At 43.8% G+C, this 20,387-nt stretch overlaps 1 protein-coding gene across 3 annotated transcripts in view; it reads left to right on the forward strand.

Annotated features, from left to right (window-relative positions):
• The window catches only part of cadm1b (cell adhesion molecule 1b), a 155,631-nt gene extending 136,258 nt beyond the window's left edge, over window positions 1–19,373 (forward strand). For all 3 annotated transcript variants that reach the window (XM_024442947.2, XM_024442949.2, XM_024442948.2), the window contains 2 exons: window positions 18,430–18,558; window positions 18,733–19,373. In XM_024442947.2, coding sequence (XP_024298715.2) covers window positions 18,430–18,558; window positions 18,733–18,851 — 248 coding nt within the window. In that variant the 3' untranslated portion in view covers window positions 18,852–19,373. The remainder of the gene's footprint in view (window positions 1–18,429; window positions 18,559–18,732) is intronic.
• The last annotated feature ends 1,014 nt before the right edge of the window (window positions 19,374–20,387 follow it).

Here is a 20,387-nt window from a genome sequence, read left to right on the forward strand (position 1 = left end):
CTTTTATGGGAGAAGTGTGTTGCTGTTGGTAAAAGAAAATGGTGTATAATATGGTTGTTCAAATAAACTCAAAAACAAAACAAAAATCTGTCTCTCCTGCATTGTAGATAGCTCAGGTTTGTTCATATAAGGACACATGGAGACAATGTACTAGGATCGCCAAATTAATTCATCAGTGAGAGAAAGTCCATTTAGAAGATAATACATTTCTGATAAACTGGCAGTGAGAGAAATAGGATGGGACTTCTGGGATGGGTTGGGGCTTTTAAAATGTCCATTGAAGCCTAATGTTGGCCAAAAGTACTTGGCAGCATCGGGAGGTGACATTTAGAGATAACTAAATATGGTATTTATATTGCAGAGTAACTGCAGGATTGACAACTGCCATTCATTATTTTATATTTTTTTGGGACTGTTGTTTGCCAGCTAAACCCAGACCTCATAATAGATTTCTATCAATATTTGCAAGCATAGTTCCCTCAAACGTTTGAATGAAAATCTACGCTATTGAAGTACTCCATAGGTCCTGCTTTCATTATGTACTAACACACAGGGAAGGGGGAAATGCACTTGCATAGCTGACAATGTACTTCCAGAGCTAACATGAAGTTATCCGAGTCATTCAAAGCCAGCCCATCAAGATGTACCATACGTACAGTACATGTCCCATGGCATGTCACACTGCAGGCTCCTACAGTGGAGGAGGTGGTGGTGGGTGGTGGTACAGTATGGGCTGTTTGATTTCCACTCAGGCACTAGAGAAGTAATCAGGTCCCTTTCATGCTGGTGCTGGAAAGCTCCGGAGGCCATTTTGTGTGTCTGAGTAGAGGGAGTAGAGAGTCTGAGTGTCTCATCAACTGCACAATCAGGTCTACAAGGTGAGTGAGTGGTCTGTGATATGAAGGAGGTCTAGCCCCTATTTCTAAGTTTTTTTTATTGTCCATTTGGAATATTTCACACCACAGAAGAGGGGGGAACTTTTCTGTATAGGATCTTCTGTATCAATGACATGCTACTATACTGTGTCCCAGTATTTGTACTTTTATACAGATGTAGGATCTTAATTTCATCACCCTGTTGCAGGAGAACTTTCATGCAATGCAGGGCATTACAAACAGGACAACGGAGTGGATTCCATGCAGCGACCCAAAAAAACGACTCCGAAAAAGAGGGAAACGAGGCGGTCTTCTGGTCAGACTCCGGACACGGGCACACCGTGCACCACTCCCTAGCATTCTTCTTGCCAATGTCCAGTCTCTTGACAACAAGGTTGATGAAATCCGAGCAAGGGTAGCATTCCAGAGGGACATCAGAGAATGTAACGTTCTATGCTTCACGGAAACATGGCTCACTGGAGTGACGCTATCCGAGGCGGTGCAGCCAACGGGTTTCTCCACGCATCGCGCCGACAGAAACAAACATCTTTCTGGTAAGAAGAGGGGCGGGGGCGTATGCCTTATGACTAACGTGACATGGTGTGATGAAAGAAACATACAGGAACTCAAATCCTTCTGTTCACCTGATTTAGAATTCCTCACAATCAAATGTAGACCGCATTATCTACCAAGAGAATTCTCTTTGATTATAATCACAGCCGTATATATCCCCCCCCAAGCAGACACATCGATGGCTCTGAACGAACTTTATTTAACTCTCTGCAAACTGGAAACGATTTATCCGGAGGCTGCATTCATTGTAGCTGGGGATTTTAACAAGGCTAATCTAAAAACAAGACTCCCTAGATTTTATCAGCATATCGATTGCGCAACCAGGGGTGGAAAGACCTTGGATCATTGTTACTCTAACTTCCGTGACGCATATAAGGCCCTGCCCCGCCCCCCTTTCGGAAAAGCTGACCACGACTCCATTTTGTTGATCCCTGCCTACAGACAGAAACTAAAACAAGAAGCTCCCATGCTGAGGTCTGTTCAACGCTGGTCTGACCAAGCTGACTCCACACTCCAAGACTGCTTCCATCACGTGGACTGGGAGATGTTTCGTATTGCGTAAGACAACAACATTGACGAATACGCTGATTCGGTGTGCGAGTTCATTAGAACGTGCGTTGAAGATGTCGTTCCCATAGCAACGATTAAAACATTCCCTAACCAGAAACCTTGGATTGATGGCAGCATTTGTGTGAAACTGAAAGTGCGAACCACTGCTTTTAATCAGGGCAAGGTGTCTGGTGACATGACTGAATACAAACAGTGCAGCTATTCCCTCCGCAAGGCTATTAAACAAGCTAAGCGTCAGTACAGAGACAAAGTAGAATCTCAATTCAACGGCTCAGACACAAGAGGCATGTGGCAGGGTCTACAGTCAATCACGGACTACAGGAAGAAATCCAGCCCAGTCACGGACCAGGATGTCTTGCTCCCAGGCAGACTAAATAACTTTTTTGCTCGCTTTGAGGACAATACAGTGCCACTGACACGGCCTGCAATGAAAACATGCGGTCTCTCCTTCACTGCAGCCGAGGTGAGTAAAGACATTTAAACGTGTTAACCCTCGCAAGGCTGCAGGCCCAGACGGCATCCCCAGCCGCGCCCTCAGAGCATGCGCAGACCAGCTGGCCGGTGTGTTTACGGACATATTCAATCAATCCCTATACCAGTCTGCTGTTCCCACATGCTTCAAGAGGGCCACCATTGTTCCTGTTCCCAAGAAAGCTAAGGTAACTGAGCTAAACGACTACCGCCCCGTAGCACTCACATCCGTCATCATGAAGTGCTTTGAGAGACTAGTCAAGGACCATATCACCTCCACCCTACCTGACACCCTAGACCCACTCCAATTTGCTTACCGCCCAAATAGGTCCACAGACGATGCAATCTCAACCACACTGCACACTGCCCTAACCCATCTGGACAAGAGGAATACCTATGTGAGAATGCTGTTCATCGACTACAGCTCGGCATTCAACACCATAGTACCCTCCAAGCTCGTCATCAAGTTCGAGACCCTGGGTCTCGACCCCGCCCTGTGCAACTGGGTACTGGACTTCCTGACGGGCCGCCCCCAGGTGGTGAGGGTAGGCAACAACATCTCCTCCCCGCTGATCCTCAACACTGGGGCCCCACAAGGGTGCGTTCTGAGCCCTCTCCTGTACTCCCTGTTCACCCACGACTGCGTGGCCACGCACGCCTCCAACTCAATCATCAAGTTTGCGGACGACACAACAGTGGTAGGCTTCATTACCAACAACGACGAGACGGCCTACAGGGAGGAGGTGAGGGCCCTCGGAGTGTGGTGTCAGGAAAATAACCTCACACTCAACGTCAACAAAACTAAGGAGATGATTGTGGACTTCAGGAAACAGCAGAGGGAACACCCCCCTATCCACATCGATGGAACAGTAGTGGAGAGGGTAGCAAGTTTTAAGTTCCTCGGCATACACATCACAGACAAACTGAATTGGTCCACTAACACAGACAGCATCGTGAAGAAGGCGCAGCAGCGCCTCTTCAACCTCAGGAGGCTGAAGAAATTCGGCTTGTCACCAAAAGCACTCACAAACTTCTACAGATGCACAATCGAGAGCATCCTGGCGGGCTGTATCACCGCCTGGTACGGCAACTGCTCCGCCCTCAACCGTAAGGCTCTCCAGAGGGTAGTGAGGTCTGCACAACGCATCACCGGGGGCAAACTACCTGCCCTCCAGGACACCTACACCACCCGATGTTACAGGAAGGCCATAAAGATCATCAAGGACATCAACCACCCGAGCCACTGCCTGTTCACCCCACTATCATCCAGAAGGCGAGGTCAGTACAGGTGCATCAAAGCTGGGACCGAGAGACTGAAAAACAGCTTCTATCTCAAGGCCATCAGACTGTTAAACAGCCACCACTAACATTGAGTGGCTGCTGCCAACACACTGACACTGACACTGACTCAACTCCAGCCACTTTAATAATGGGAATTGATGGGAAATGATGTAAATATATCACTAGCCACTTTAAATAATGCTACCTTATATAATGTTTACATACCCTACATTATTCATCTCATATGCATACGTATATAGTGTACTCTATATCATCGACTGCATCCTTATGTAATACATGTATCACTAGCCACTTTAACTATGCCACATGGTTTACATACTCATCTCATATGTATATACTGTACTCGATATCAGCTACTGTATCTTGCCTATGCTGCTCTGTACCATCACTCATTCATATATCCTTATGTACATATTCTTTATCCCCTTACACTGTGTATAAGACAGTAGTTTTGGAATTGTTAGTTAGATTACTTGTTGGTTATTACTGCATTGTCGGAACTAGAAGCACAAGCATTTCGCTACACTCGCATTAACATCTGCTAACCATGTGTATGTGACAAATAAATTTGATTTGATTTTCATCCTGTAGTGTATTTCGAAGTTTAAAAAGGCTTCAGAAGTTTGTAATTGTTTCATTAATTCATTAATTATAATCTATATATTAATTCACATGTCCTGTTGCTGCAGGATTATTTTCCTGCTGTAGCAAACTGGCGCAAAAATATCCTACATGTGTATGTCTGATGTTTTATGATTGTCCTTGGATTAGGACAAAACTCTGAGGAGACTGTTGAATGATCTTATATGGTCTCTACAGAGAATCACAGATGATACTGTAGTTATAGTATTGGGGTTCAACTCCCATGGGTGTCAGCCAACTTACAGTGAGAATGCAATTTGTAAAAACAGGTGGTTGTTAAAATGGTGTGTTGTGTTTTTCATTGTATACCAATTATTCTTCACTTACAGCTTACTGCATGCGGCAGCAGAGACGTTTTCATAACTCCTCAGTGATTTCCGAGAGACAGGACTTAAACGGGGGTTTGACATGATTTCTGCAGTGCATGCTGGTAGGATGTAATAGAGCTTTCTTGCTGTTCACTACTCTTCTAAATACCATGTCACAGGGGCCTTGTTAACCTGGCCTGCAAAGCGTCACATTGCATTACTCTAAGCTGCAGAACCGCACCTTCTGTTGGCATTTTACTCTGTTCAAATATAAAACGTATATTCGCAACAGAGGGTAACATGAGTGTCATGACCAGAATATCCTTGTATGCCTGAGGCCCATGGAGATTGAAATATAATGTTATGTACCATAGCTTTACATTGTACTTAGAGAACTCTTCATTGGACTTCACAGGGATTCCTGTTAGGAACAAATCGAGGACTACTTAAGCTAGTTCCTCCCTGCCCTGAGCACCACACAGTGCGCTCCTGTGATGTGTGTGAATGGTGTTATCCAAATGAATGTGTAAACATACAGCTCTCAAGCTGCCATTTTCCATTGATCCACACAAGCAGCCATCCCTCCATGTGGCCTCTCCACTTCCCTTTATGAAGCTAAGGGAAACATTCTGTGGGGTTCCATTCTGAACAAGTTGTTTATGCACCATTTCCTCTTTGTGTGGCTCCCAGTTCATGTAGAATGTAGCTTTTCATTTCCACAGTGTAATGCTTTCATGCCCTGCTAGATTTTTCTCTCCTTGATAAGTGTTTTATTTTTTTCTTTGCATTTCCTTGGTGTAGCCTAGCAACAGGCTATAGAGCCAGTGGTTCAAGGCCTAAATATGGTTTTGTGTTGAGGAGGCGCAAATGCCATGGTAAAGCATGAAACCACAGAGTCGTTTGTACATCTCTGGTGTAGAGCTGGCCATTCCTCCACGTTTTGTATCTATTGCTCTGTCTCAGAGAAAGAAAGAAAGGAAGAAACAAACAAAGAAAGGGGGTGCTTGGAGAGTTCACATTGTCAACCTTTTCAGTGTTCTTATATAAAAGATGTAGGACTAAGGGACTTTAAGTCCCTGCAGAGTTCAGGGGAGAGATGAGCCACAATCTATGAAAGCATTGTGTCATGGGTGTGATAAAGCCTAACCTCTTTTCAGTGCTATACTGTCAACTATAGGTACACCAACATTTACTTAACCGAAGGTTATTGTGAAGTGCATTAAAAAGTAGGTTTTAAAGCAGCTGTATGAACCTTTTTAAAGTAAAGAGACTGAGAGTGCAGGGGTTACCCAATCGTCTTTTTCCTGAAGGTCTTCCACCTCACAAATGTATGGGGAATTTATTTTAAAATATTTTTTACTATTATAAAATGTCACACAAACAAGTACAGTGCCCATCCTAATTCATAAGTGCTGCCTCTCTGATTGGTTTGCTAACCTAATGCAATGCTCCAGGCACCAGGCTTTTATGAAGGAGCTGGTGTGAATAGATTTCAGCCAGCATTATTAAACAGAGTGGTTTCTGGTATTGTGCTGGCAGGCTGGATCCTATTGGTGAGGGGGTAGTAGTCATTCTGATTCTACATCTCAAGGGGTATAAAGGCAGTCTGCTGAGGTAAAGCCCTCACTCGTCAAACATTCACAGATGATCCCAGGGAGGGACATCATATCCTGGGTAATCTCCTGCTAACCCCCTCCTTACCTCGCCTTGGCTGGAGAGAGTAGAGAAGCATCTGGATAGAAACACTTCTCACCATTCACAATGATCTCTATTGAAAACTCAAACCACTTGACAGGGCTCCTGCACTGTACATTGTGCCGGTGTGCATGTTGAATAAATGAACTGTAAGAAGTAAATGTTGAGTATCCCGTTCAGTTAAATGAGATCTCCAGAACCCTGTGGTTTAACAACTGATCCAGATGTACAGGCTCAGTGGCTGGAGGAGCACTAAGTCCTCCTCCACATGCAGGGTATCCACAGTTCCCCGTTCAGCTGCAGGCTCTATATTGTCTTAATGTATATTATGTATACAGCGCCAAAGATAGGCCACTAGTCATGCTGCCTGCTACCACACAGATCTCCGTCAAGCCTGTGTTTGTATGCTGCAAGGATGCTAGCCCACCACAGCGTATCCACTATCATCCAGCTAAATTGATCCTACTCCAGGGAAGGACCTTTCATCAACAATGAATGAGTCAATCTGAGTTTAGCTGGCACTAAGAATAAGGAATGAATGGAACACTTGACCTTGACTTTTCTCTCCTCTGCTTTGTTTTGTGAGGCAATTTCATTGTTATTGACTATAGCTGAAATGTATTGGAGTGAAACTAGAGAAAGTATGCTGTCTTACTGTAAGTGGACGTTGATTCTTTCACAGTTGTTTTTGTGTGTTCTCATATGTTTCATCACTGTCTTATGGAGTATGGCTTCTTCATCTTCCAAAAGTACGTGGGTGTGCCTTCAAGCTGTGCATGTAATCTGAAGTGCATTAGCAAATGTTCTACAAAATGTTGAACTGTCTTTACTGTCATAACAATGCGTAACAATATTGTAAAGAGTAATAAATGTTATCGGTTAACAGAATGGTTAACAGTATCTTACTGTATGAGCTAAGTCCTATCTGTTAGAAAATATAGCCATGTTAAGTGTTACCAACCACACCAAAGTGAGGCTACATGGTGTCACTAAATAGTGTTGAAGCCTGAATATGTCACTGAGTTAATGGGCTACAGTGGAAGTGAGACGTCTTCCACGTTCTGACGTTGAAACTCTACCGTGCCTAACTTCGGCACACCTCATTGTGCTGCTGAAGCACTGCCAAAGATAGCTCTGCAGACAGACAGACAGACAAGCAGACAGACAGGCAGACGGACAAGCAGACAGGCAGGCAGACCAGAGTGTGACTTTATTATGCTGATTCTCCTGGTGCTGAGACAGAAGCAAGAAGACATGTGAATGATTCAGCTGTTCACGGCTTTGACTGAGTGAATCCTTTGGATACATATACCCACATGGTTTAGCACCTTTGAAATCAGATGGCACCTTATCATAATGTACTAATTTAGGGCTGAAGTAAAGTCATACTAGTGTATTACGAAATATACTGTATGTGAAAGAGAGGTGAATGGTAGAGGCAATAGGTCAGTTTCCACTGCATAGGGATTAACAATAAATGAACTGTCTGAGTCAATAGTGTTAGAGCCAGGCTTGAATCAGAATGCACATCAAGCCTGGCTCTAACACTACTGATTCAGACAGTTAGTGTGCGTTAATTCATTGTTTATAAAACATTTAGTCATTTGTCAAACATTTAATGCAAACACTTAACACTTGTATATCATTAGCCTTTGAGGCTTAACATTAAATGCTTATTTGATATGCAAATGATGTTGACTCATATTAGCAGATTGGTTCCCTTTGTAATGGGTGTGCTTTGCTTTCTTGATTTAGCAACAAAAAATAAATCCATTTATGTGAGGAGAAAATTAGCCACTAGCTCCAATTTAGTCTGTACAATAGTCCACTCTAATTGGTCCCCAGGGGTGTATAGGTTGTATTGTGCAAGGATGAGGATGTTCAAAGAGTGTCATACTAAATGAAGATGGTTTTCTCATATAGGCCTGATTTTAACTTGAAATATGGATATTTAACTTGGAAACTTTACAACTTTTTCTCAGATCTTGAGCAGCTAATGTTAGAAGATCATGTTTGGGAATATTTGAGGTAAAAAAGGAAAACAGGCACAGATGGATTCAATATTCCTCAAAACCCATTATGAACCCTTTCAACAATCTTAGGTAGACATGCACAGCAGGAGAATGTCTAACCAGAAGTGGTGTGTTAGTTTGTCTACCTGCTGACCCTACAAAGGGTAACAATATACCGCATTGGAAGTTCAGAGAACTCAGTTCCTCTAATATTCTTTCTGAGGAGGTTAGAGTCTTGGGTACGTTGTCCACCGGAACATGTGGTACAGCTGCTACTGTGAGAGCAGGGTAGAGCACTGGAATATATTTTCCATTAGCAAGTCAATCACTTTCCTTAGCCATGACCTTCCCCAGAAAAACACTTTAAAGGAACACGGTAGAAGCAGGCAGCATTCAGTATCCTTTTGTGTGTAGTTGAGAAGCTTGTTTTGTCAAACCAAAGTTTCCCAAACTACATTTTTGCTAACATCCCATGGTCCAGAGTTCACAGTCAACTCTCCATTCAGAGATTTTATGTGTTGCCATCAGTCCTTCACCTGTATTTACGCACCTCCATAAAATGTCATGGTTGAGTCTTCGAATCTTCACTGCTTTGTTCAGAATTGATAAAGTAAGTTTGTCTCTGAATCTCTAGCAGGCTGTTTGATTAAATAATTAAGACACACAAATTACTCAAGAGGGAGTCAGAGATCAAGATAGCCTAACCAGAAGAAAATAACTTTCTCCCACTGCTGCTGGTCTTCACAGAATTACGCTCCTGAAGTTGTCGGTAATAGGCTACACCAGCAGTTAGGAACCTTTGACATTTGGAGCAACAATTTTTCTTACCATTTCTACCAATCTTCATGCCAGTTTAGATTTTCATATGCACATTTTCGTGGAACAGTTTAATTTCAATTTTAAGTATTTGTATCTCAAAATCATTACCTGTGGTAAATCTACATTCTATCTAAATCTAAATGAAAACTATACAAATCGAAATGTAAATTGAATTGCCATTGCCAACTATTTAAAAATAGCGTACATACAGCCAATACATAAAAACATTGCAGCCTGCAGGTAGAAAATATCCTGATTTTTAAAAAATCCTATGAATCACATTGGCTACACATGGCCTGTCTGCAACGAACTTGAAACATTGTATCAACTATCAACTGGGTCACCCAGAAACTCGTGCTAGCAAACTTGAAGCATTGTATAAAATATTCTGGGCCTGACCTCCCGAGTGGCACAGCGTTCTAAGGCACTGCATTGCAGTGTTGCGGCGTCACTACAGCCTGGGGTTCGAAATTGGGGAGAAAATGTAAAAATATAAACAACTAAATATTCCGCGCCGATGAGCTCGGGACAGACACAGCTGTAGGCTATTAGTGCAAGGGATTAGAAGTAATCAGGTATTTTATGACGTTTCCACTGGATCAGAGCTTTACATTTTTCACCTTCTTGCCGAGTGGTTATCGAAAGGGAGAGAGCTGGAAATATTCTTCAAATACTTTGAGGAACTTTTGTCATTCTCAATTGATTATAAAAACAGATTTCATTTATGTGCTGTTTGAGGTGAAGAAAGATTACATTGAGAAGCTCCACAGCTCATTAGTGGTGGTGCGTTAAGACAATCAGAAATATTATCAGACATCCCCAAATGGGCACATTTATAGGCCTACATTTGTGCGCAGGCCAGGTAGACTAGTCCAACTTCTGTATTTGTAATCAACATTGACCGGAGCGTTTCAAACAAAAGACGCTGAATAAATTGACAAAACTCGAAATGGAAAGAAATAAACCAAAACTTTTTTTCAAAAGTGTAGCATAGGTTGTGAGTTCTACAAAACACATGTCCACTCCAACAATGAGGAAGTTAAATGACTGTAATAATAATATATTCAATGCATTAACAGAAATTACCGTAACCTAACAAACATTACAGATTAGAAATGATGGGAATTAATAGTAAATGTAGGTTACTACTGGTGATATACAGTGCCAGTCAAAAGTTTGGAAACACCTACTCATTCAAGGTTTTTTAAATATTTTTTTACTATTTCTACATTGTAGAATAACAACTATGAAATAACATATATGGAATCATGTAGTAACCAAAAAAAGTGTTTAAACAAATCAAAAAATATTTATATTTTTGATTCTTCAAAGGAGCCACCCTTTGCCTTGATGACAGATTTGCACACTCTTGGAATTCTCTCAACCAGCTTCACCTGGAATGCTTTTCCAAAAGTCTTGAAGGGGTTCTCACATATGCTGAGCAATTGTTGGATGATTTTCCTTCACTCTGCAGTCATCAACTTATCCCAAACCATCTCAATTGGGTTGAGGTTGGGTTATTGTGGAGGCCAGGTAATCTGATGCAGCACTCCATCACTCTCCTTCTTGGTCAAATAGCCCTTACACAGCCTGGAGGTACGTTTTGGGTAATTGTCCTGTTGAAAAACAAATGACAGTCCCACTAAGTGCAAACCAGATGGGATGGCGTATCGCTGCAGAATGCTGTGGTAGCCTCGCTTGTTAAGTGTGCCTTGAATTCTAAATAAATCACAGACAGTGTCACCAGCAAAGCACCATTACACCTCCTTCTCCATGCTTAATGGTGGGAAAGTCGCATGCGGAGATCATCTGTTCACCTACTCTGCTTCTCACAAAGACATGGCGGTTGGAACCAAAAATTTCTAATTTAAAAAATAAAAAACATCTCAGATTTCCACCAGTCTAATGTCCATCGCTCTTGTTCCTTGGCCCAAGCAAGTCTCTTCTTATTGGTGTCCTTTGGTAGTGGTTTCTTTGCAGCAATTCCACCATGGCCTGATTCACAGTCTCCTCTGAACAGTTGATGTTGAGATGTGTCTGTTACTTAAAGTCCTTGAAGCATTTATTTGCGCTGCAATCTGAGGTGCAGTTAACTCTAATGAACTTATCCTCTGCAGCAGAGGTAACTCTGGGTCTTCCTTTCCTGTGGCGGTCCTCATGAGAGCCAGTTTCATCATAGCGCTTGATGGTGTTTGTCACTGCACTCGAAGAAATGTTCAAGGTTCTTGAAATGATGGACTGTCGTTTCTGTTTGCTTTTTTTAGCTGTTCTTGCCATAATATGGTCTTGGTCTTTAACCAAATAGGGCTATCTTCTGTATACCACCCCTACCTTGTCACAACACAACTGACTGGCTCAATTAAGAAGGAAAGAAATTCCACAAATGTGCTTTTAACAAGGCCCACCTGTTAATTGAAACACATTCCAGGTGACTACCTCATGAAGCTGGTTGAGAGAATGCCAACAGTGTGCAAAGCTGTAATCAAGGCTACTTTGAAGAATCTCAAATATAAGATATATTTTGATTTGTTTAACATGTTTTTGGTTACTACATGATTCCATATATGTTATTTCATAGTTTTGATGTCTTCACTATTATTCTACAATGTAGAAAATAGTAAAAAATAAATAAAAACCCTGGAATGAGTAGGTGTGTCCAAACTTTTGACTGGTACTGTATGTAATGGGGAATTGATAGACACAGCAAACAATGCACACAATGAAGTTAAGAAACAATGAATGTCCATGAAATGGTGGGAGAGAGCGCATTCTGGAGAGAGCTGTGCCTTGTGCATCTGAGTCACAATCCCCATATTCTTGGACCGTGGAATCCCCGCGGCCTCCTCAATGGATTAGTCCACTCAGACAGGCGCAAATCAGACAGTTGTCTCGTGTGCCATGAAAAAAAATATCTATATGCAACTGCTCAACTACAAAAATATAATGTTTTCAATACAGACCCCTTTTGTCATACAGTATTCCATATAAGGCACCCAGACGTTCTGAATGTTTCACAGTATTTACCCTTAATCTTGTAACAAATGAAATGTAATGATGCATAACTTGACATTTCTGCCATCCATTGTGACATTTTGGGAGGATAACCAACCTTCCAATTAATAGCAATGCTTTTCTTAGCCACCATAAATGCTAGGTTACACAGTTTCTTCTGATAACAGACTCCAGTATCAACATTTCCAAGCAAACAAAAACAGGGAGAAGCCTGAATTCAGCCAGCCTTGACAAGATCATAACATATGCAAATATGTCTCCTTTTGTGTTTTACACCTCCAGCAGAGGATTTTCATTTCTGAGTGCATGATATTCATTTTCACTGGTATGTTCTATGGATGGTCTTAACTTGCAATAATTTATGTCTGAGATTATATGAACATGACTGCACATTCAAACATATCTGTATGCTTTCATCTTCATCAATAGTGTTACCCAGGTCTCCTTCACATTTTTGTCTGTCATGTTTTGTGTCATCGGGAAAAGCCTCGATAAACCCTTGATAACGGCGGGAATTCAACTTTAGAGGTTTGTCAGACTTTCTTAAAATAGTTCAAATCTTTGAAGCTTCTTGCTTGTCCATTGTTTGCTGCAAAGAGAATGCAGTGTTGTATCTGCAAAGTTCACCTCAGAGCCGTCACAGACTGGTCTTCGCTGGATGTATGACCCTGATGAAACCCCTGTCACCATCTGATCCTGCTCAAATGAGGCATGACAAAGAATGACCTTTGTGTAGATATATACATGATATTATCCAATAATAGAATCAATGGTTCAATAATTGAAATGACCATTATTCCCAGATCCCAGACTGTAACCTAGCTATCAACTCAAGATGGAACTTTGTATCCATTCACTGATTACCATTCAAAGTTAATTTACTTCTGTTGAAACGGGACAAAAAGGCTACAAAACATTTCCATACACACACCAGCTGTTAGATGCTGCTACCTGACAGATAGCTAGAGGCTAGAGCTGAACAGGCTGTGGTAGCTACTAGCTAGCTCTAGTTCATTCTCTTCAGACAGAACTTCAGTCGAGGGGGGATGAGACATTAGCTAACGTTCCATGTCAGTTACACTACTAGCTCAGCACTGAGAATAATTTTGTTTTCTTCTGTTAAGTCAAACAGCTGTTACCTTGTTAGCTACATCAGTCAAATAAAGAGTAGCCCCTGTCCCCAGTGAAAGTTGCACCCCTGTTCCAAACAACACATAAAGGATTGACCTCACAGCCCTAAAAGACACTTTCAAATCTAAGGCTCAATTCAAATCAGTCCAGCCTGCCATATTTATCCTGTACAGTGGATTATAATCAATTAACATTTTTGTAGGGGTTGATAAATCAAGTCTGAAATTTAAAAGTGGAAATTACAAGCTTGGCACATCTGTATTTGGGGAGTTTCTCTCATTCCTCTCTGCTGATTCTCTCAAGCTCTGTCAGGCTGGATGGGGAGCGTTGCTGCACAGCTATTTTCAGGTCTCTCCAGAGATGTTTCATCCGGTTCAAGTCCGGGCTGTTTTTTAAATGAGCCAATCGTAAACTGGGGATTATTAGGTGACCGTGATGGTTTGAGGGCCAGATTTGGGAATTTAGCCAGGACACCGGGGTTAACAGCCCTACTCTTACGATAAGTGCCATGGGATCTTTTGCAGGAACACTCAAAGACATTCAGAGACTTGTCCCGAAGTCACTGCTGCATTGTCTTGGCTGTGTGCTTAGAGTCATTGTCCTGTTGGAAGGTGAACCTTTGCCCCATTCTGAGGTCCTGAGCGCTCTGGATCAGGTTTCCTTTAAGGATCTCTCAGTACTTTGCTCCGTTCATCTTTGCCTCGATCCTGACTAGTCTCCCAGTCCCTGCTGCTGAAAAACATCCCCAGAGCATGATGCTGCCACCACCATGCTTCCCCATAGGGATGGTGCCAGATTTCCTCCAGATGTGACCGTTGGCATTCAGGACAAAGAGTTCAATCTTGGTTTCATCAGAACAGAGAATCTTGTTTCTCATGGTCTGAGAGTCTTTAGATGCCTTTCGGCAAACTCCAAGCGGGCGGTCATATGCCTTTTACTGAGGAGTGGCTTCCATCTCTACCATAAAGGTCTGATTGGTGGAGTGCTGCAGAGATGGTTGTCCTTCTGGAAGGTTCTCCCATCTCCATAGAGGAACTCTAGAGCTCTGTCAGAGTGACCATCGGGTTCTTGGTCACCTCCCTGACCAAGGCCCTTCTCCTCTGATTGCTCAGTTTGGCCGGGCGGTCAGCTCTAGGAAGAGTCTTGGTGGTTCCAAACTTCTTCCATTTAAGAATGATGGAGACCACTGTGTTCTTGGGGATCTTCAATGCTGCAGAAATGTTTTGATACTCTTCCCCAGATCTGTGCCTCGATACGATCCTGTCTTGGAGCTCTACGACTTCATGGCTTGGTTTTTGCTCTGACATGCACAGTCAACTGTCAGACCTTATATAGACAGGTGTGTGCCTTTCCAAATCATGTCCAATCAATTGAATTTACTGCAGGTTGTAGAAACATCTCAAGGATGATCAATGGAAACAGGATGCACCTTAGCTCAATTTTGAGTCTAATAGCAAAGGTTCTGAATACTTACTGTACCTAAATAAGGTATATCTGTTTTTTATTTCACCATAAATTTGCAAAAATGTCAAATAACCTTATTTCACTTTGTTATTATGGGGTATTGTGTGTAGATTACTGAGGATTTTTATTGATTTAATCCATTTTAGAATAAGGCTGTAACCTAACAAAATGTGGAAATAATCAAGGGATCTGAATACTTTCCGAATGCACTGTATTTCTATTGAGGGTGAGATTGAATTTTCCCCCTTGCCTAATATATCATGAGCTTTTTCCATCAATTCACAAGAGTCAGCATTGCAATTAAATGTGTGTAATTACATCTGTAAATCCACAGTGGGCATACAAACCGCCTGCCTGTTTTCACAAGAGGGTGTTCCAGTATGACTAATGAAATCAATATTCCATGTAATCAGCCAAGGGACAGAGATACACACAACTGATCCCCAGTTACAATTCAGTCACCAAATCAGTCAATCGGTCAATAAGTCAGGCAGTCAGTCACAAAGTCAGTCTGTCAATCACCAAGTCAGTCATTCAGTTAATAAGTCAGGCAGTCACTCAGTCAGTCAAACAGTCAATAAGTTAGGCAGTCACTCAGTCAGTCAGTCACTAAGCCAGTCAGCCAGTCAGTCAGTCACTAAGCCAGTCAGCTAGTCAGCTAGTCAGTTAGTCAGTCAGTGCGAGGCTGCTAGGGTATTCCATTTGACCTGGTTATGTGTAATTAGTCATTCCAGAACAGACACAGAGAGAGAGGGAACCATAAAGCATTTGGCCCCTCCACTCCAGCAGAGCACATTTCAGTGCTGCGCCGACCGACGTGGGCATCGGCCACAAATCCTCTTTATTCCCCCATAAATTCACCTGGTCCTGTCAGGACCGAGGTGTGGGCATGTCACAGCTCCCCAGCCACATCCTGTCAGGACCGGGGTGTGGGCATGTCACAGCTCCCCAGCCACATCCTGTCAGGACCGAGGTGTGGGCATGTCATAGCTCCCCAGCCACATCCTGTCAGGACCGAGGTGTGGGCATGTAACAGCTCCCCAGCCACATCCTGTCAGGACCGAGGTGTAGGCATGTCACAGCTCCCCAGCCACATCCTGTCAGGACCGAGGTGTGGGCATGTCACAGCTCCCCAGCCACATCCTGTCAGGACTGAGGTGTGGGCATGTCACAGCTCCCCAGCCACATCCTGTCAGGACCGAGGTGTGGGCATGTAACAGCTCCCCAGCCACATCCTGTCAGGACCGAGGTGTGGGCATGTCATAGCTCCGCAGCCACATCCTGTCAGGACCGAGGTGTGGGCATGTCATAGCTCCCCAGCCACATCCTGTCAGGACCGAGGTGTGGGCATGTAACAGCTCCCCAGCCACATCCTGTCAGGACCGAGGTGTGGGCATGTCACAGCTCCCCAGCCACATCCTGTCAGGACCGAGGTGTGTGCATGTCACAGCTCTCCAGCCAATAGCAGGACTATGTGGGAGGTAAAGGCCGAATATTAGAGCAAATCCATATTTAGTTTACGAAATTCAATTTAGTTTACGTGTAAGGCCATAAAGGGCCGCTAATGTGGTTCTGAACTAAAAGGCAGAACCATTGAATGACTCCGGACAGGGCAACAGTGTGGGATGGTTCCGTTACAGATATGTCATTCATCTAGCCATTGGGCATTAGAGATGGGTTATAGATTTTACAGTCCCCCAGTTGATATTTTGTGATACCTTTTAGGTACGTTCAATGACGGGCCCACTTCTTTGTGTGAAAATAACCAGCTCCATTTCCCCCTCTGTGTGCTGTGGCAGGCTGGTTGTGCTCCCAGACGTTTGTCTGGTTCAGGTGTCAAATGGAAGGTGGGGTGGGGGGGGTGGGTGGGGGGGGCAGGGCGATGGAGGGAGGGGACATGACAAGGCTCCTCGGCTCAGTCCATTTAGCGTGTTGATGTTCATTAGCATGGAGCATGGGCCCTTCCCTCTCCTCAGGGAGCATGCTGTGCTATGCTGTGCTACCAGATGTCCCTGATACTGGAAACAAACAGCTATGCTCTGCTCAGCTCAGCTCATCCTGCCTGAGATACAACTAGCAGCAGCCAATAACACTCTAGTCTGTGTCTACAGTATGTGAGCTCTGCCTCTGTTTGGTGGAGGTAAGTCCATTTTGAAGAGGAAATGCCAATGAAGCGTGTCTTTACTCTCTATTCAAGTTAAGGATGTGTCAGACATTTTAGGCTTTTATCATTCACATTCAGAAAGAAAGTCCTTTCTCCTAATCATAATCTTTATTCAAAACCATCCAATTTCAGTTCATGATTGGAGGGGACTGATGGGAAATGGAGTCTCTCCTTCAGGCAGTAAAGTAACACCCTTCTCTCACCTCTCCTCTTCACTCCTCCATCAGTCTCAACTGACACAGATCCCCACACTTAATCTGTAGACCTCAAGTGCCGAAAATTCGGAAAGTTTGGAGATTTAATGCCTTGCCGTTTTCTTTCGTAGCTAGCAGATGTATAAATCTCACTAAACAGTAAACAGTGGACTAAACAGTGGACAACGATCCACTGTGGGTTCCTGGGAGGGAAATGTATTTCTGCGAGAGGGGACAGCACACCGGGCCAGATTTATTACGTGCTTGTGTCTACTCTCTATGATTGAGGTCTATAACTTCCTGATATTACCGCTTAAATCAGAGTATATTTTACAGTTCCCTGGAATGTTTCTGTTTAAATTGTGGGGTATGTCAAGTATATCATTTTTATGTAACAGTCTCGGAACATTTTACACAACCACTTTTTGGAGAGGAGAAGCTCTAGCCTCCCAGAATAAGGAGGTATTTGGAATTATGATACAGTGTCATGGAGTTCGCCAGATTTCATTCTATTTTAAAGCGGAGAGAACAAATGCATTGACATGGTACATATCCTGCTGTGAATGTCATATATATACATATATACATTAGACTTGCATTTGGTAGTTTGAATCATATCATTCAGAAGTGCAATTCAACTGTATGCAGAAAAAGTAATGAAACTGCAATGAAGTGGGCTGTTCTGTTCTGTTCTACAGCCCATACAGCCACAGTAGGAAGGGAAGAGAAGGTGTGACTGAGTGGGAGGAGGTTAATCATACATTTCAATGTTGATTTGAACTGAAAACACTCCACTGCTTCACGTTGTACAATGCATTGTTGTCCTTCATTGTTGAACAAGACACCTTCAACAGAATAGCTCTAATGGAATTGTATTGAATACGACAGAAGTCACTCTGTATTGAGTCACAGCCACCTCCCTGAGTGGGTCACTCTTTGACCATGGACATCTATAGTAGGTTCTATGTAGAAGTTGACAAATGTAGTCTTGCTTCATCCCTATATTTCTGGCTGCAAATGTTACCCGATTTCTAAAAGTGTTTGTGACTTTGAGTACACTGTACATTACTGTGCTACTGCCCATCTCCTGCTCTGTGATTTAATCAGAAGGCAGTCACTGCTCTGATAGCTCTGATTGGCTCAAAGAAGGGGTCTGGGGATCATTGTTTTAAGAAGCTGTGATTGGCTTGTTTCCAGACTCCAGAGCTGGCGAGGGGGCGCCACAGAAGATAGACCACGCTGTCATCGGAGGCGTGGTTGCCGTGGTGATGTTCGCTATCCTCTGTGCACTCATCGTCCTGGGGCGCTACTTCGCCAGACACAAAGGTATAACGGCTCACCTGGGTCCCCTGGCTGTTACAATGCTTCCACTGGCTTGAGATGAACTGGTGTACACTATCATTGATCATTCATAGACCTAGAGGTGGACTAGCTGTAGAGATTCATTATCATCCATTTAAGTCCAACAGGGGTGTTCATGAATGTGTTTATTCGTTGCAGGCACCTACTTCACACATGAAGCCAAAGGGGCAGACGACGCAGCAGATGCAGACACGGCCATCATTAATGCAGAGGGGGGACACAACAACACGGAAGAGAAGAAGGAGTACTACATCTAATGATGAGAGGCCAGGGGGGTGTTATGGTGGGCGGTCCTGTAGGAGCACTATATCTAACTCTGAATGGGCCGGAGGGGTGGGCGAGAGGTCGAAAGGTGCAGCTGAGGAGGAAAGAGAGGTGGGGTAAGGAGAAGAGAAAAGGAGAGGAGTGATGAGAATTGAAGAGGAGAGGAAGATTGGAGTGGATGAGTAGTGGGAGGCTTCATTGCTTCGTCGTGGATTCTCCCATCCAACCTCTCCTGGACTGCTGGGTCCCATTCTGTACAGTTCAATTATTTTACAGACAATTTTGTGCCTTGTTCTATTTCTTTCGTAATTGTTGTCCCCCCCCCCCCAAACCTGTTGACTCCACCAGTTCCTTTTTGCTGCAGTTATCTTTTAGAGGAGATGACACAGCACTTCTTCTCTTGTTGTCCTGCCGATCCATCTTAGCTTGTGTACCAGGCTTTTAGAAGCACCCTCTCTCTCGCTCTCTGTGTCTCTCTCTCTATGCTGTGTACTGTAGAAGCACCCTCTTTCGCTCTCTGTCGCTCTCTGCTGTGTCTCTCTCACTCGCTCTCTGTGTCTCTCTCTCTCTATGCTGTGTACTGTAGAAGCACCCTCTCTATGCTGTGTACTGTAGAAGCACCCTCTCTCTCACCTATGCTCTGCTCTCTGTGTCTCTCTCTCTCTCTCTCTCTATGCTGTGTACTGTAGAAGCACCCTCTCTCTCGCTCTCTGTGTCTCTCTCTCTCTATGCTGTGTACTGTAGAAGCACCCTCTCTCTCGCTCTCTGTGTCTCTCTCTCTCTATGCTGTGTACTGTAGAAGCACCCTCTCTCTCGCTCTCTGTGTCTCTCTCTCTCTATGCTGTGTACTGTAGAAGCACCCTCTCACTCGCTCTCTGTGTCTCTCTCTCTCTATGCTGTGTACTGTAGAAGCACCCTCTCACTCGCTCTCTGTCTCTCTCTCTCTATGCTGTGTACTGTAGAAGCACCCTCTCACTCGCTCTCTGTGTCTCTCTCTCTCTATGCTGTGTACTGTAGAAGCACCCTCTCTCTCGCTCTCTGTGTCTCTCTCTCTCTATGATCTGTGTAGAAGCACCCTCTCTCTCGCTCTCTGTGTCTCTCTCTCTCTCTCTCTCTCTATGCTGTGTACTGTAGAAGCACCCTCTCTCTCGCTCTCTGTGTCTCTCTCTCTCTATGCTGTGTACTGTAGAAGCACCCTCTCTCTCGCTCTCTGTGTCTCTCTCTCTCTATGCTGTGTACTGTAGAAGCACCCTCTCTCTCGCTCTCTGTGTCTCTCTCTCTCTATGCTGTGTACTGTAGAAGCACCCTCTCTCTCGCTCTCTGTGTCTCTCTCTCTCTATGCTGTGTACTGTAGAAGCACTCGCTCTCTGTGTCTCTCTCTCTCTATGCTGTGTACTGTAGAAGCACCCTCTCTCTCGCTCTCTGTGTCTCTCTCTCTCTATGCTGTGTACTGTAGAAGCACCCTCTCTCTCGCTCTCTGTGTCTCTCTCTCTCTATGCTGTGTACTGTAGAAGCACCCTCTCTCTCGC

This window comes from Oncorhynchus tshawytscha, linkage group LG13 (genome assembly GCF_018296145.1).
Source record: "Oncorhynchus tshawytscha isolate Ot180627B linkage group LG13, Otsh_v2.0, whole genome shotgun sequence".
Taxonomy (NCBI): Eukaryota; Metazoa; Chordata; class Actinopteri; order Salmoniformes; family Salmonidae; genus Oncorhynchus; species Oncorhynchus tshawytscha.